The sequence below is a fragment of the Lutzomyia longipalpis genome, chromosome 3 (genome assembly GCF_024334085.1).
Source record: "Lutzomyia longipalpis isolate SR_M1_2022 chromosome 3, ASM2433408v1".
Classification (NCBI taxonomy): domain Eukaryota; kingdom Metazoa; phylum Arthropoda; class Insecta; order Diptera; family Psychodidae; genus Lutzomyia; species Lutzomyia longipalpis.
In genome coordinates this window covers 28,530,407-28,546,091 of record NC_074709.1, presented here as the reverse complement: position 1 = coordinate 28,546,091, position 15,685 = coordinate 28,530,407, and the positions used below count along the sequence as shown (strand labels likewise).

At 40.4% G+C, this 15,685-nt stretch overlaps 5 protein-coding genes across 6 annotated transcripts in view; all 5 read right to left on the bottom strand.

The window, feature by feature from the left end:
• The window catches only part of LOC129793654 (uncharacterized), a 30,125-nt gene extending 26,050 nt beyond the window's left edge, over positions 1–4,075 (bottom strand). For both annotated transcript variants that reach the window (XM_055833823.1, XM_055833825.1), the window contains exon 1: positions 3,655–4,075. The gene's annotated coding sequence lies outside the window, so the exon portion shown is untranslated. The remainder of the gene's footprint in view (positions 1–3,654) is intronic.
• On the bottom strand, positions 221–2,569 carry LOC129793659 (uncharacterized). The gene is made up of 3 exons (XM_055833831.1): positions 1,288–2,569; positions 1,041–1,216; positions 221–972 (listed from the first exon to the last, which is right to left on the bottom strand). The coding sequence occupies exons 1-3, from the start codon at positions 1,313–1,315 to the stop codon at positions 286–288; spliced, it is 891 nt and encodes a 296-aa protein (XP_055689806.1). The 5' UTR covers positions 1,316–2,569; the 3' UTR covers positions 221–285.
• Positions 4,076–5,712: 1,637 nt separating the features above from the next.
• On the bottom strand, positions 5,713–6,803 carry LOC129793660 (thioredoxin-like protein 1). The gene is made up of 2 exons (XM_055833832.1): positions 6,608–6,803; positions 5,713–6,521 (listed from the first exon to the last, which is right to left on the bottom strand). The coding sequence occupies exons 1-2, from the start codon at positions 6,700–6,702 to the stop codon at positions 5,759–5,761; spliced, it is 858 nt and encodes a 285-aa protein (XP_055689807.1). The 5' UTR covers positions 6,703–6,803; the 3' UTR covers positions 5,713–5,758.
• A 60-nt stretch (positions 6,804–6,863) lies between these two features.
• On the bottom strand, positions 6,864–7,859 carry LOC129793662 (39S ribosomal protein L46, mitochondrial). The gene is made up of 2 exons (XM_055833835.1): positions 7,607–7,859; positions 6,864–7,536 (listed from the first exon to the last, which is right to left on the bottom strand). The coding sequence occupies exons 1-2, from the start codon at positions 7,775–7,777 to the stop codon at positions 6,904–6,906; spliced, it is 804 nt and encodes a 267-aa protein (XP_055689810.1). The 5' UTR covers positions 7,778–7,859; the 3' UTR covers positions 6,864–6,903.
• A 90-nt stretch (positions 7,860–7,949) lies between these two features.
• Positions 7,950–15,668, bottom strand: LOC129793638 (histone-lysine N-methyltransferase eggless). Its single transcript, XM_055833801.1, has 6 exons — positions 12,720–15,668; positions 9,928–11,696; positions 8,795–9,113; positions 8,527–8,710; positions 8,312–8,466; positions 7,950–8,249 (listed from the first exon to the last, which is right to left on the bottom strand). The coding sequence occupies exons 1-6, from the start codon at positions 15,453–15,455 to the stop codon at positions 8,043–8,045; spliced, it is 5,370 nt and encodes a 1,789-aa protein (XP_055689776.1). The 5' UTR covers positions 15,456–15,668; the 3' UTR covers positions 7,950–8,042.
• Between the last annotated feature and the right edge of the window lie 17 nt (positions 15,669–15,685).

Genomic DNA, 15,685 nt, shown 5'->3' with positions numbered 1-15,685 from the left:
AGGAAATGATTAAATAGAATTCTTTTACGAGTATTTTCATCCTCGAATTATCTTTAAAAATTCAACGGAAGCACCCACGTCGAAGGAAGGCCCAAGAATAGCCGTTAAGTCCTTCCGACAAGTGGTTGAGGTCGATCTTCATGCGTCTTTTTATTGATTTTCTTTGACTTTTCAGCGTTTTCTCGCCAAAAAATTCTTACGGAGAATAAAAGAAAAAAACTTTTGAGGAATTTTTAATGGTCTTTAATGGCTAAAATGAACATTGAGAACATTCTAAGGGGCTGTTCAGAGTACATTCGTAAGATCCCTCTCAAAGCGACTCTCCAGCACATTAACAATCCTCTCAAAGGCATCAGCTATCCTCTCCTGTGCCATTGCTCGGCGTTCTAGGGCGAGAACTTTGCGCTTCTTCAGCTGGAATTCCCTGTCTTCAATTGGCCGTGGTTGGATGATAATTTCCGGGGATTCTGAGGATGTCGCCCTGCTGGTTATCTTCTGACTCGGCGTAGCGCCAATTCGCGTGGATTCCGCAACGGGAGGCTTCCTCTTGTGCGCTTGGTAGGTCTTTCGGATGGGCTCTTGGAAGCACTTTTCCTCCACATGAGGTTCCGCTGGAAGTTCCTCCGCTTCCTCCTCTTCCTGCTCTGCCTCTTCATCACCTTCTTCGTGCACCTCCAACGTGTAGACTTTCTCATCATCCAGATCATCTCGCATAATCTCCTCAACCTCGATCATTGTATTCGTTTGCGAGAGATCCTCCTCCATCTTCAGCTCACTCTTCCTCTTTGAGTGCTTCTCAATTAATTCCGTGGCATCCGTTTCGCCGATTATGTGACAATTTGTGGGGATTTCCTTACCCAGAGCAATCAGGGCTCTCACATCAATTTGCGTGAGGGTCTTGTACAATTTACTCTGCCCCGTGGCCGCCTGACGTGCCCTGTAGGCCACCTGATGCTTCCACCGCATAAAAGTCTGCAAATAGACGCAACCAGAAGCATTAAGCCCGCACCCAAGATACCCAAACCTCCGCGATTCCTTACATTCTTCCAATCCTGTGGGGATTTTTTGGGTCCATTTGCTTCATTGAGCCTCTTTGCTAATTTATTCCAATGCTCTGCCGTTTCATTCTGGACAAAATCCGGATTCTCCTCCATGTACGTGACATAGACATATTGTTGAGTCCTCACAATCCTTTGAGAACGTTTCTGACTGTCCTCTATGTGGGAGAAGGAAGCACAAGAATTCATTAAAATTATCTTTCGGCAATCTCCCCTCAATCTCACTTACTTTTCTTCATCAGCTTCGGTTTATTCATCGTGTCCGGACACTTTTTCACTTTGCACGGAGCTTCCGGAAAGACTTAATTTGGGATTTTGCGTCAAGTATATAATCCCTCTAATCCTTTAACTTCTGCGAAAGGATCCCTTATTCCTCTTAATTTTCTCTTAATTCTTCCCCCTCTCTGACCAAATCACTTCAATTCCCATCTGTTTACAAACAATTTTGACGCTTTTGACAGCACGTGACAGCAAATTTTCAAATTCAAACCGTCAATTTGAGGTTATTTCCCCGAGATTGTTGGGGATGTTGGTGAGAAAAAATACAAGGAGAGGTATTTTGGGAGAACTTTCACGACGTTTTAGTTCAATTTTAATCCAAATCGATAAATCAATCTTCAGGATCGAGAAAATTTAATGATATAGCTTAGAAAATCAACATTTGCGCATGCGTGGGAATGGAAAGGTATTTATCAGGTGAGTTAGCGATTGTTTTATCTTGTAAAACGAGATACAGAAATTGCTGATTAAGCAGACGATTTTCTCTTACAAAAAAAATGATTTTTATCAAAATCGGATTTTTCATCCAAAAATAATGTCTAAATTTAAAATAAAAGCCAAAAGAAATCCTCAAGAAAGATTTATTTAATACAAATCTTTTATTAATTTTATCACATTTTAATTTGAGAAACTTTTAAAATGAAAATTCATTCATCTTCTCGTAAAAAACATGAGAAATTTTTCCCATCTTGTTGAAAATGAGATTATAAATAGGCAATAAATGAAAACATATCATTTATATTATCACTTTATGACCTCTTTTATCACCTTTTGACACACTTTATGACCTTATTTGCCTTATTCCCATAAAAGAATTTTTAATAGGAGTATCTAAAAAAAATAATAATTCTTCTTGCATTTGGTTAGATAACAAGATTTCCTTCAATTCTAATTTTTGAAAAACTTTTTGTCACACAGCTAGCACGATTAGAATTCATTCTTGAGCACGAAACAAAAATTTTTCTTTAAAAAAAATCGCAGAAAGTCTAATTCTTTTATTTTAAAAGATTCTGAATCAATTTATTTCTTTCAATTCATTCAAATAAATAAAATTGAAACCTTTTATAGCTCAGACAGGGATGCCATATAAAAAAATTTAATCCCATTTTAAAAGCTTTCTCTTTAGTTTCTAAATGTTCTAAATCCGCAGTTGGAACTTGTTTAAAACACCTTTTAAATTTAATTGAAAATCAATAAAAATTCTGTTTAAAATATAATAAAAAAAATTATTTGTAAATAAGCATAAATAACTCCCTTAGAAGCCCAACAAACGCTTTGAATCTCATTTAAAATTTGGGGTATTCTGATAAAAATAATCCTTTCTTTTCTTTTCTAACAACTGAAAAGATTATTATAAGATATTGACAGATGGAGTTTTTAAATCTTTCTGTAGTCGTTCTATTAAAAAAGAAAGAATTAGTTATTCCAGAAAACAGTTAGAAAGAACTTTAAAGAGTCCTGGAAAAGCAATTTTCATTCTTAAGCTCATTAAAAAAAAAAGAAGTAAAATATCAAAATCTTGTAAGATTTTCCCCTGAATACCAAAAATCTTATAACTGACGAATTTATTTCTTCATAAAAATCTTTTTTATCGTCTCAATTTATTTTTTTAATTAAACCAGAACACAAAAACTACCCTGTCTGCGTTTACCTGGCTTGAATCTGTAATTTTCTTGATTTTCCGGACAAAAAGTAACCAAATAAGTGCCCAAGAAATGAATTTTCATTTAAAAATAATTTTTTTCAAAGATTTTTTCATGTTTTCTGCAAAAGAATTGAGATTTCCCTGTTCTAAAATTCCTTTAAAAATTAATTCTCCCCTTAAAATAAATGTTTTAACTCCAAAAGAAAAACTACAAGCCTTACAAGACGCTCCTACATGGCATTGTGGTCTGTTATATTCATATCGGTCTGGATCAACAAAATCTTCTTGTCTCCGTTCTGCGGAAAAGCCTCTTCTAGATTATCGATTGGGGTGACGGAATGCGTGATGGGTGGGAAAAGCAAACTGTTTCTGTGTATGTGTGTGTGTGGGAAAGAAAAACTTGCGGGCAATGAATTTTCACGCACACATAATATTTTTCCCAAAAGACAATCCCGCGTGAAAAGCCGAAGAAAAATATTTTTTCACGCGACTTTTCGTGAAAAACGTGAAAAATAACCTTCCGCAAAACGACGTGAAAAGCCCTCACATTGTTGGGGAAAAGGATGGAAAATTCAAATGATGGAAAGAGATGAAAAGTGTGGGGATTTTGAGAGAAAATGGCCGAAAATTCTCTTTACAAATCTCCCAACGTCAATTGGATTTTCCACTTACAAAATTCTCTTTCTTCGCTACATGCAGAAGTTCTTTTTTTTTATTCTTCCTCTCAGTCAGCACTTTTCCACCATTTTTATTCTCTGTCTCGGCACGCACTTTTATGGAAAATCCCTGCTGCTACTCGGTGGATTTTCACACGCAGCTTCCTTTCCACAAACACACTCCAGCAGAGCCAGGAAAAATCACGAGAATTTTCTTTTGGGGAAAAAGCACAAAAAGCAGCTACACAGCGACGTGAAAATGTGGCACCGACACGGAGGGGGGAGGAAAACTCACGAGAAAAAATAAACGAGCGAGAAAAAGAAGAAACTTTTCCTTTTTTTTATTTAACAAGTAAATGGTGGTCACGGAAAGTGATGATAAAAAATCACGCTTGATGGAATGGATATCGGTCTGTGAAGATTTCCCGAACACAACTGACGAGCTAAATGGGAAAATTTTTCCTCCCAGAGCATACGAGATGATACGCTTTTGCGCACAATTTCCCAAACCAATTTTCCCCGCAAAAAGGGTAAAGAAAATCCCACAATTTCCCCCACAACTTTGTACGGATAGATGGCATTCTCAACAAGCTAGAAGAATTTCCCTCAATTGCATCGATTTTCCCTCCACGAAGGAAAATGCAAAAAGGGAAAATTCTCTCTCTCTCTGTCAGCAGTCTCTCAAGTAATTTTAATTGCTTTTCCATTCAGGGAAAAGCGCGCGGGGAGATGATGGAATTTAAAATCATCATTTACATTGGCGTACCGCAGTCTTCGCCCCTTTATGCTGAATTTTCCCAAAGATAGCGGGTGGTAGACAGAGAATTTCCTCCTCCCACCCTCCGGCTATTAAATTGATTTTCAATCCCACAGGAAGAGCGTGCAAGAAGATTGCCTGGCTGTGGGGTTGGTGAAACAATTAAAAATCCTAATTAAATACAAAAGACTCCCCCATCATCCCCTCTTTTTGAGGCATTTTAAGGGATGGGGGGAGAGGAGCACTTAAGAGGGAACAGAATGTGGGAGGACATCAAGCAATTATTGCCGCCCAAAAATGGACATCAAATTTAATTCAATCACCTTGTAAAAAAAGAAATTAACGACTCATTTTCTTGGAATTTTCTCGAGGAATTTTGCATTAAAATTCCCAAAATTCCTGTGAAGAATTTTCCTGAATTTACACGTTAAATTAATCTAAAATTTAGACATAATTAATAATTTTTAACGTCTTTTGTTTAGGTACTGAAAATAGTCAAATGTTTTTTGAAAAAAATATTTATACTGAAAAAAAAAGTTCTTTGTGAAAGCTTGTTAAAATTTTGCTAAATTCTTGCCATTCTTGCCCAAATCGTATTTGTATGTATTTAAAAAAGTCAAGGTTCTCAGCGAAGATTTTTTTTAAATTATATTCAGTCACTTGTAAATAAAATTGATTAAGTAAAGTTGAAGAAAATTTTTTAAAGCTAACAAATAAAATATAAAAAAAAATCTATCATTTTCCTCCATAATTTCAAAATTTCATTCAATTCTTTTGTTTTCGCAATTAAAATGTTATTTTTCATTTAAAAAATTAAGATTTTTAGAATTTTGTAGAGAGACTTTGTTCTATGATTCTTAAATTCAAAAATGAGGTTATGTAAGCACAAAGGACGCCTAAAATCGTATTAAAGTGGCCAATTCGACTTTTTTTTTAATCGTTTCTTTAAAATCTATTTAAAAAATTTAATTAGCTTAAGTTTGTAGAAAAAACGTTGGAAAAAATATTCTTTTAAGAGAAAATTAAGGACAAAGTTTGAGGTAAGAAACCTCGATCCTCCAAGGGTTAAAATTTAATTATTGTAGAAAATCTTTAAAATATTACTTTAAAAGAAAAAATTCTATTATTTTCTTCAATTTGAGTTACCTTACCTTATGATCAAAGAAAATTTATTAAAAAAAAAATTCTCATTCGATTACAATAGCTGTGAACGAACAATCTCATAAAAAAACAAGCAACGAGCAAAAAAAAAGAAGAGAATTTTCTTCATACCCAAAAAAGCCAAAAAAAGCCAAAAAGAAAAATAAATAAAAATACTTTTTAATGAGAAATGATTTTCACTTTATTGAGGAATCGAGTAAAATCAGTGGCTTTCGCCCTTTTTGCCGATAACACGCTTAAAGTCCTCCATTTTGGTGGTCGAAATGGGCATCCCGATGAATCCCAAATGATCAATTTGCGTCGTATCGTCGCCACTCTGGTTGTCTTTGATGAACAGCTGAATGTTCTGGACATTCTGGAATTTCACAAAACGCAGCGCAATGGGTGACCCATCGAGCTCCTTCTCCGTCAGCTGGAGATCCTGAATGGATGAGCAACACTCGGCCATGTCAAAGTCCATCGTGCGCGGTTGATTGATGAAGAGTTTGATTGTCTTTGGCCCCAGCGCCACGGGAGCCTTGATTTTCAGGGAGTGCAGCTTAACGGGCTGATTGAAGGCAATCGAGACAATTAGCTGCTCATCCACGTCGGACTGAAGGAAGCCCCCAGCGGGTGTCAAGGCGTGCTCCAATGGGTGATCATCGGACTCATTGAGGCACTCACATTCGTTCTTCGTAATGAAGGAATTGAGCTCCATCAGGCCCTGCCCGTAGTCCTCACCACTGTCATCCTCCGTGGAGCCAATGTGCTGGCGAATCTTGTTCTCCAGCCCCGCCAGATCAGCCCCCTGGAGTCGATCAATCTTCTGCCGATTGCGGTAGAAGATGAACGTCGGCATGGCTGAGACTCCCTGCGCTGCAGCTGTCTCTGCACACTTGTCAACGTCCACTTTCAGGAAGACTGCCTTTGGATATTTTGATGGGAGTTGCTCGAAATGCGGAGCAATCCTCTGGCACGGCCCACACCTACAAAATTCAAGGAATGTTGCCTTCCTTTAGAAATCTCCTGAACTTCCTCCCAATAAAAGCACAAAAGTGAGGTTATGTCTTACCATGTAGCCGTAAAATCCACCACAACGAGCTTTATTCCAGCTGCTGAGAGCTCAGCCTGGAAGTGAGTCTCATCATTTATCACCCGGACTGCCATTCTGTGCCCCACAAGCCCCCAAATTCACAAATAATCACTTAAAAACAAAGGGATGAGTTCACAGAGAAACGATGACTGGCTCAAACTGAGAAACCTACCAATTTCCCCACAATGAAGAAACCGACAAAATGTTGCCGGATGCTCTTTCCCCAAAAAGATTCTTTTTCTCTTCTAAAAAAAATCTATTTCTTATGCTTTGGGCTACAGAAGGAATTGCTGGACGCTTCTCATGTATTCAGGCGGAAGCTTACCTTCAATCTCCTCTTTTGTGTGCCAGAGAAACTTCCCAGTTCCTTTTTCGGATTTCTCAACTTTCCCGGGATTCCCAGCAAGATGTGCTGCCCGGAAGAAGAAAACTTTCGCCCCAACGGCTTCCTTTCGCTGACTTTGTGGGTATTTATACTTGTAGAATCCAACTGGAGCATTCCCATAGACCTGAACATTTAACTTCTCTCCACAAATCTCCCGGAGAACCCTATCAGCCGTCTGGCGCATTGTCTCTCCCTCCTGGCGCACTCCCTGAGGCAGCAGGAAGATTTTCTTATTCCCCACCGTCTGTTCCACCAGGAGGAACAACGTATCCTCCAGTTTTCTCTGTACAGATGTGAAATCTTTCTTCCGGTCTGCTTCTGTTTGTCTTGAAGCGAGTTTAAAAGCTTCCAACTCCTCATCACAGGCATCCTCAAAGTCCTCAGCTGTTTGCTTACTAGCAACATCATCCAGATCAACTTCCAGACCCTTTTTGATACTTTCCGCAAGCAAGATGTCTTTCTCATGCCGCCTTTCATGGTCACTCAGGAGACTCTGCTCAAACTCCACATCCATCAGCATTTTCTTTAAGAAAAATCATTTCTTTTAATTCCTGGCACGTTTAGGAAGGAGCTAAAAATGATTCCCTGAATACCTGATACTTTGTCTCAATGGGATTGAGGGACTTCCCAAGAATTGGAAGCCGCTCCACGAGAACTCCAGCTAGGAGGTCCCATTTCTCCTTCCGCAGGGCAGGATTCTGCGAAATTAACCTCACTCCTGGTACTCTGAGGATTTTACTGGCCAACAGAGCACTTTTCAGCATTTTCCAGGGATTTTTTCTATGGATTTTCAGGCCAGGAAAAGTCTTCGTGCAGCTGAACCAAAAGGAAAACAAAAATGTTCCCTAACCTCAATGTTTCTCTTGGATTCAAAAGAAAATCTTTTCCAACGGAAATCTCTTCCAGATTCTCAAAAAATTAACAAAAAATGCAAAGTTTCAAAGAAAAATCTTCAAACTTTTTATTTCTTTTACACAAATTGATGAGATATTGAGACGAAGGGAATAATTTCGGAGGAATGATGATTTCTTAGAGAATTCTTCCACGGCAATTCTTTGAGCCGCATTGGCAGAACAAAAACTTCCCGGGAACGGTACCCACGTCGTAGTTGTAATTCCACGTTAGCTCCGTGCCCGCCCTGATGTGGCTCATGGCGAAGAACGATACCCACGGGAAACGAAGATCGTGCGTGTCCACAAAGACATTCTGCACGAAGAGATTCGGTGAGCAGGAGTGCTGTTAAAACAAAAGATTTCGTTAGAATTCTTTCAAGAATCAATCAAAGGAAGGAAACTCACGTTAAAATATCGCCCAATGTTGCCCATAATCTTGGCATCCATCACGTAGACATCCTCTTTCTTCCCAAACATCCGTCGCAGGGAACGCGTCTTATTGGTCGGGATGACTTCCTTTTCAATTGAAATATTCGGCACAAAGCTCTGTGGGACACGCTCTGTTGGTGGAAGATCAAATGAAGGGCTTTCCTGGAAATTTGCAGAGATCACAGACTCACCATCTTCATCGTCTGATATTGAGATCACTCCCTCTTCCGCCTCCTTGGGCTTTTCCGGTTGCGCCTTATTAGCCTGCACATCTGAACCCCTTGTCCGGGAACGTGTTTTGATGGTTTTCTGCACAACAGCAGCCGTTGGGCTGAAGTAATCATCATCAGAATCGCTGGCACGACGACGCTTTTCCTGGACAAACAAAATTTTAAAATTCAAATAAATTCGTTAATTGGAATATTCCAATGATTCCAATAAATCCTTCCAATTACGCACCGGATTGTATTCATAGTCATCATCCCTGTCTGAATTGGAATCCTCTTCCGGTGCTTCAGGTTCAAAGCCCTCCTTAATGCCCTCCGCCACTTCGATGTAGTCCAATTCAGCAAAATACTCATCCCCATGATTTTGTCCACCTTCATTTGCCTTCTGCTCCGTCAGCAAGTGCCCTGCGTAGATGCAGATAAACTGCCCCTTTGGCACGTCATTCAAACATCTCAGCCCCCAACCCCTGTTGGCTGTCTTGAAGACTTGCAGCTTCAGTGAAAGTGGATGCTGAACAACGCGATTCAAGCAGCTACTCTTGCATTTGCATCTGTATATGAAAAGTTTGTTAGTTTTTACGCCGATTTTATTGAAGGAAGACGTCTTGGGCATAACCTCAATGTTTTTTTGTGAGGTTATGAACGAATATTTGGCGTCCATTTTTCGATATTTCTTTTATTAGGACATTGCGGACATTGAGAATGTAATTTTTTTTTAAAGAAGAAGAAAAAGTTAGTCATTCTTTGTTGAAGAGGCAAAGAGAAAGCACGGTGACGAGCTTAGATTATTTTTGTGAAAATTTAAGGAGAAAAACGTATAAGGTAAAGCAAAAAGGTAGAAGCAATGGGAGATAAATTACTGTATGAATTCTGTTATCATTATAAAATAGGAAGAGAAATCAGAGAATCAGGGACGAAAATAGGGGTTGAAAACTTGCAAGAAGTAAAATAGAGCGAGTAGGAAAATATCAAGATGGCCCCCATAAAATTAATAATGTAAATGCATCCATGGTTCTTTGGGTTAAAACCCCGGCCCCCGTAAGCGTTGTAAGAATTATCCCGAAAAATAAAAATGTTCTAGGAGCACAGGGAAAAAAAATAATAGGAAGGAAGACGTCATGGGCATAACCTCAATGTTTTTTGCAAGGTTATGTACAAATATTTGGCGTTCTTTGTCGTTATTTCTCAGGCGTCTTCATTCTCTTCATTCTTTTTTTTATAAAGACGCATTTAACCGCTATAACCTCAATCTTTTTGTGAGGTTATGTGCAAAGGCTTGGCGTCCTTTGTCGCCATGTTTTTTGGAACATTGAAAATTATTTTTTTCCCTTCAAAAAAAAAATGCAAAAGAATAAATAAACTTACCTGGAGTTGCATTCATAGATCCCAGTGGGTACGGGATCATAGAGTTTCTTGTACGTGTAGCCAACGGTATTGATGTCAATATTGGGCTGGAGGCACCTCACCCCCGCTGCAGTTGTCTGCCAGCAGGAGCACTTACTCTTATCCATGCAGTCATCAGTGCAGTCGCATCCCACGAGGAATTCCGGATCTAGATTGAGATGAACACCCTCCGTGGGGATTCGGTGATTTGCATAGATGCACGGCGGTGGCACAGTCTCATCGTAGCAGTTGACACAACCAATTGGCATTGTTTCCACGCCATTTGAGATGTCAGTCTTGCGCACAATTGCCGAGTCAATGACATACTCAGCCAGGCAGTGAACAGATGGATCAAAATCATAATTGTCCACGTTCAGGCTGCAATCCGTGAGCCGGAGGTATCGATGCACCTCCTCAATGTTCCGCAAACTTCGTCCACATGGCGCTTTGTAGATGACTGATCGTCTCGCCTTGACGCGATAGATCTTCCTTTCCCATCCGGAAAGGAGGGGCTTTGCCAGGGGATTGTAGAGATTGAGATCGTATGAGATGCGATAGAGGCATTCGCTGTTGCACTCATGTGGCGTGTAGCTCTTGGGCGGCATGTTGAACTTGGCCGTGTAGAAGACAACCTTCCCTTTGGGATAGTTATCATCCTCCAGGAAGATTGTCGAATTATTCATCAGCTGCTTAGGCTGACTTGGCTGACTCGGCTGTGCCACGGGCAGTGGCGGCACGGTCTGCGTACTCTTCTTCGCCACAGAACGATTAATCCCACGATTCTCCTCCTCCTCCTTCACTCTGTTCTCCGTTTCCTTCTGCGAATCATCCACAACATTCCGGAAACTCACGTACGGCTCATTCCGCGTTTGCAGCTTCTTCCCCGTGGACAGGCGTGAATCCATCTTCATGCGATAGATGGGCAGAAGACGCTGTGACCCACTATAGATCCACTCAGTGTACTCCCCAAAGTACACCAAGATCAGACTACAATCCACCTTTGCCACACGCATCGAAACCCATTTCCCATCGCGCTCCACCTCAATCTTCTGCCCAATCTTCACTTGTGCCACAGCACGCTGATACTGATTCTCCTGCAGGTAGTTCCGGATGAAATCCCGCGAACTGGGATGCACATCCTCCCACACATTCTCAGACACCCAACAAATCCTCCGAACATCCCCCGGAAAGACATACTGCACGTACCCATCGTCAAAGAAGATCAAATAGCGGAACTTGTTTGTCTCCTGCGTGGGTTCAGCCACAATCCCCGGGTAGTAGAGCTTCCGCCGGGCAGCACTGAATTGCGCCACAACACGACAACCCACTGAAAGTTTCTGCGTTGGAGCTTCAGCAAAAGCCAGCTGCTTCCCCGACAGAATTCCCTCCTGATTGTGACGCACAAATCGCACACGATACCGCATATCTTTATCCCCACCATTCCCCGGAAGTTTATCCAGGACTTCACAGTGACCCCATGGTTTTGTCAGGGAGGAACGCATCCCAAAGTAAATTGCTCCCTTTTTCACCTCAGCCGCCAATGCGGGAGAACATGGCATTGTTGGTGAAGCTGGAGCAGGGATATGAACAGCTGGGACAGTTGGGAGAGTCTGTTGAAGGGCAGCGGCACCATGGCACGGTGTGGCTCTCTCCCTTATCATGCGATAATTAACCGGAGCATAACGATCTTCAGGCGGAGGGAATTCCGTGTAAATGTGAATTGGGGGCTCATTCTGTGTTGTTCGTTTCTCCTGGATGGAACAAAATTAAAGGATTTAGGATCCTTCTAGCTATTCTAGCTTGTACTTAGTTCCTATTCTAGGGGATCTTTTCATCATTTTTTTTGTATTAAAATTAACCGATTTACACAAAATTTAAAGCTGATTAAGAAAGATTTTTAAAGGATTTTTACGGAGTAGTTAGGACAATAAGAACCTAGCAGTTATAGGTTCCTTTACAATTTTGCTGGGATTTTTATAAATTCTTTTAACACCCATTTCAATTAAGATTAAGAAAGATTTTTAAAGGATTTTTGTGAAGATTCATAATTTTTAGGGAGTAGTTTGGGTAGTAAGAACCTAGCAGTTGTAGGTTCTGTAGCAATTTTGCAGGGATTATGAGAGTTTTAGAAATTCTTTTAAAATTTCATTTTAAGAATTTTTATCAAAAAAAATCATGTAGAATATTTTCAAAAATAAAGAATTAAAAAAAAGAAAAATAGGTGATAGGTTCCTAACTTTCTTAAAATTCTGGTTGATCCTACAGATTCTACAATTTTACACACTTTATAAGTATTAAGTCGCCTTTAGTATTAATTTGCTTCAACCGTTTGATAAAAAATCATAAGATCCTCCTAAAATCCCCTAAAATGTTTAAAACTAATTTAGGTTCCAGGGTAAATATTTGAAAACAAAGTAGGCACCTAAATCTCTGAATCTTCTCAAATTGTTTTAACGGCAAAAATTGATTCAGAAACAATTTAGGTTTGTTTATTTTCTGAATCCTTGCAAATCTATGTGGTTAGGTTCCCAGGTTCTTTAACCTAGGTCATCTATCCTTAATTTTTTTTATAATAATTTTTTATTGCCGTTTTTTCCTTATTGATTCTTTAAATTTATTCTTTGAGTGCTTTAAGTAAAAAATAGAGAAAGAATCTGTTTTTGATCAGGAGAACCTAGACCTGAGATTCCCGTTAACGTAAATTTGCTTCTTTCATACTCCGACAAAAATTAAAGTAGGAAAGATCAGAAAAACAAACAAATAATTCGACTCACCCTTGAATTGAGATTCTTAAAGAGCGAATCAGCCGTTCTCTGGATTTTCTGGAACTCCTCATTGACTTCCGCATGAGACTTCTCGAGTTTACTGAATCTCGTGTCCAAATCGTGCTTCGTCCACTCAAATTGCTGATTAATATTGACGCGTTTCATTGTCTCCGCGATGACTTCATCGAGATTCTTCTCAATTAGCTCCCTGTCTGCTTCCTTCAGTGGCCTCCGCATGCACTGAACCATCTCATCTTCCGGTGAGGAATCTTCACTGCTGTCTGAGATCTCCACAACTTCCGTATGCTGCGGGAAGTGATGGAAGATTGGCTTCTGTGCCGTGAGGATGCTACAGTAGTCCATCATCTTCTCCATGGCAACGGCATAGCACGGCTGGCAGACGTACTGAGTCTTCTTGCGCTTCTTTGTGCTGTAGAAGCTGACAATGAAGCCATGAGCTGGCGAGAACTCCTCCCCCGGTGAACTCTTGCAGGCTGAATTAATGCAATCATAGTGCTTCTGTCGATCCATCGTGGACTCTTTTGAGGCCTCCTTGTTGCTCACCTCCTCCGTGGATTCCTTCCGGAAGTGTTTCACTGCCCATTCGGCATTAGCCGTCTCATCCACCTCCATGTCCATTGGCGTGGAATTATCCTCAACTGTATCTGCTCTCTCACTCGGAACATCATTGGATTCCATCAAATCCATACTCATTGAACTATTATTATCCTCCGTCACGCTGGCTGCCTTTGTTGCCTCCTCACTGATTGGGCCATTCTTTGTACTTCCTCCCTCTGAAAGATGATCCTCTGCTGCTTCCTCGTGATTTTCTTCTTCTCCTTTTGCAGCTTCTGTGGCAGCTGGAACTTCCTGCGAAGGTTCATCTTCCGGAATTTCAATCACAGAGTCATCTTTTTCTTCTTTTTCTTCTTCCTGGTGAGCTTCCTTTGGGATTTCTTCATTTTTCTCCTGAAAAATCTCTTCCTGAGGCAATTCCTTATCTTTCTCACCTTCCGGGGAAGCTTCCTTCCCTTTCTCATCTTCCTCAAGTTCATCTTCTTCAATTAGAACTACTTCATCGTCTTCCGGAAGGGCCTCCTTCTCCTCTTCGTTCTCTGGAATCTTTTCCGGGGCTTCCTGGGAATCAATTGCCTTGTCTTGAACCTCTGCTTCCTTTTCTCGATCTTCCGGAATGGTTGAAACTGCAGCTTCTTCGTCAATTTGTAAATCAGGAAAACTATCATCTGAAAGAATTGCTTCTACTGCCTTTCTCGTCTCCATGTCTTCCTCCTGAGGGACTTTTGCAGCATCTGCGTGAGATTCTTCCATTTCTGTTGAATCCGGAAGGGGAACTTCCTCTTCTTGATAAACATTTGCTGTTGCTGGAAGCTTTGGCTCTGCTTCTTTGTTTGCTTCCTCTGAATCTTCAATTGTTGGAAATTCCTTATTAGTTTCCGGAAGTTCAGGATGCTTTTCTGCACTTCCTTGAGGTTTTTCAACGTTGAGGTTTTGCGAGGAGTCTTCCGGGAGATTAGATTGACTTTCCGGAACTTCTGGAGGGTCTTCTGAACTATCAATTGAAGCTTCATCAATCTCTAATTTTTCCTCTGGCAAATTCAATAATTGAGTAGCTTCTGGAAGCTCCTCATCATCTTCTTTTGCTTCCTGAACTTTTGGGGGATTCTCTTCGGGAGCTTTTTGAACTTCCGAGGATTCTTGTGGAAGTTTTATAGCTTCGACAATGTCTTCCTCCATCACTTCACTGTCAGAACTTTCCTGAACAACTGCCCCATCTTCTTCCTCTTCCTCTTTGAGAGCTTCCAGTTCAGCTGCAAACTCCTCATCGTCATCAATTTGCATTTCAGCACCTTTAAGAGGCTTTTCCAAGGTATCCGGAGAATCTAGATCCATTTCTTCGAGATCTGGAACATTCTCCTGGCCACTGTGCTGCGCAATTTCAGATTCTTTACTCTCTTGAGGAGTTTTTCTTGCAGGAAGTTCTCCATTCAACGTGGAATCTTCATCCAGGGCTAGATCTTTATCTTCAAGGAGATCTTTTAGAGGATTTCGGTCAGAGGATTCAACTTCCTGACAAATTCCTTCAGTTTCTTTGTTGAATTTCTTTCCGGAAAGAAGTTTCGGATCCTCCTCTTCAACTTCTTTAGCATCACCTTCCACTATCTTTCCCTCCTCTTGGATTTCCTTACTTGAGGAGACTTTCTCATCATCCTCTAGCTTCTCTTCATCGACTTCCATTTCATCTTTTGTTTCAGCTAAAAGACTTTCCAGCTTCCGGAAGATTTCTTCGGGATTTTCTTCTTCCGCTTCCTTTTCTTCAATCTCATTGGATTTTTCTTCTATTCTATCACCAGAATTACCCTCAAAGACTCCCACATTCCCACCAGAAAGAAGTTCCTTCTCTGAATTTTCTTCCTGGACATTGCCCACGATCGTTTCCTTTTCTTCTGTTACTTCCTTCTCTTTAGAACTCCACAGAGCAACAACTTCTTTCTTGAGTATCTCATCAAACACTTCATTCACTGACCTGGAAGCTGATGCAGACACACTGACGCTCTCTTTGTCTCCATCGACAGTTTTACCCTCGTTGTCTGCAGGAAGGGGGAAATCCTCCACTTTGTACAATCCCTCCGTATCCTTGGCATCCCCAGGGGTTGTTTCCATTGTCCCGGAAAATCCCTCCTGGGGTGCTTCGTCAATTTTTCCAGGTACAAGCTGCTCACTCATTTAGCCGGGAAGCTAAACCACATTTGTTTACTCTCAAAAACACTAAAAATTCTATCAAAAATTAAATTCTTAAACCGGAAATCACTTTTTGGGATCTTAAAGAATACACAGACACTCAAATTTCTATTTAAACTGCCCAGGAAATGGGTGGAAAACTCATTTTATTTTCTGTTCGAAAAGAAAGCTTCCTGGCAGACTGAAAGTGAGGTTACGTTGAACAAATTTTTAGG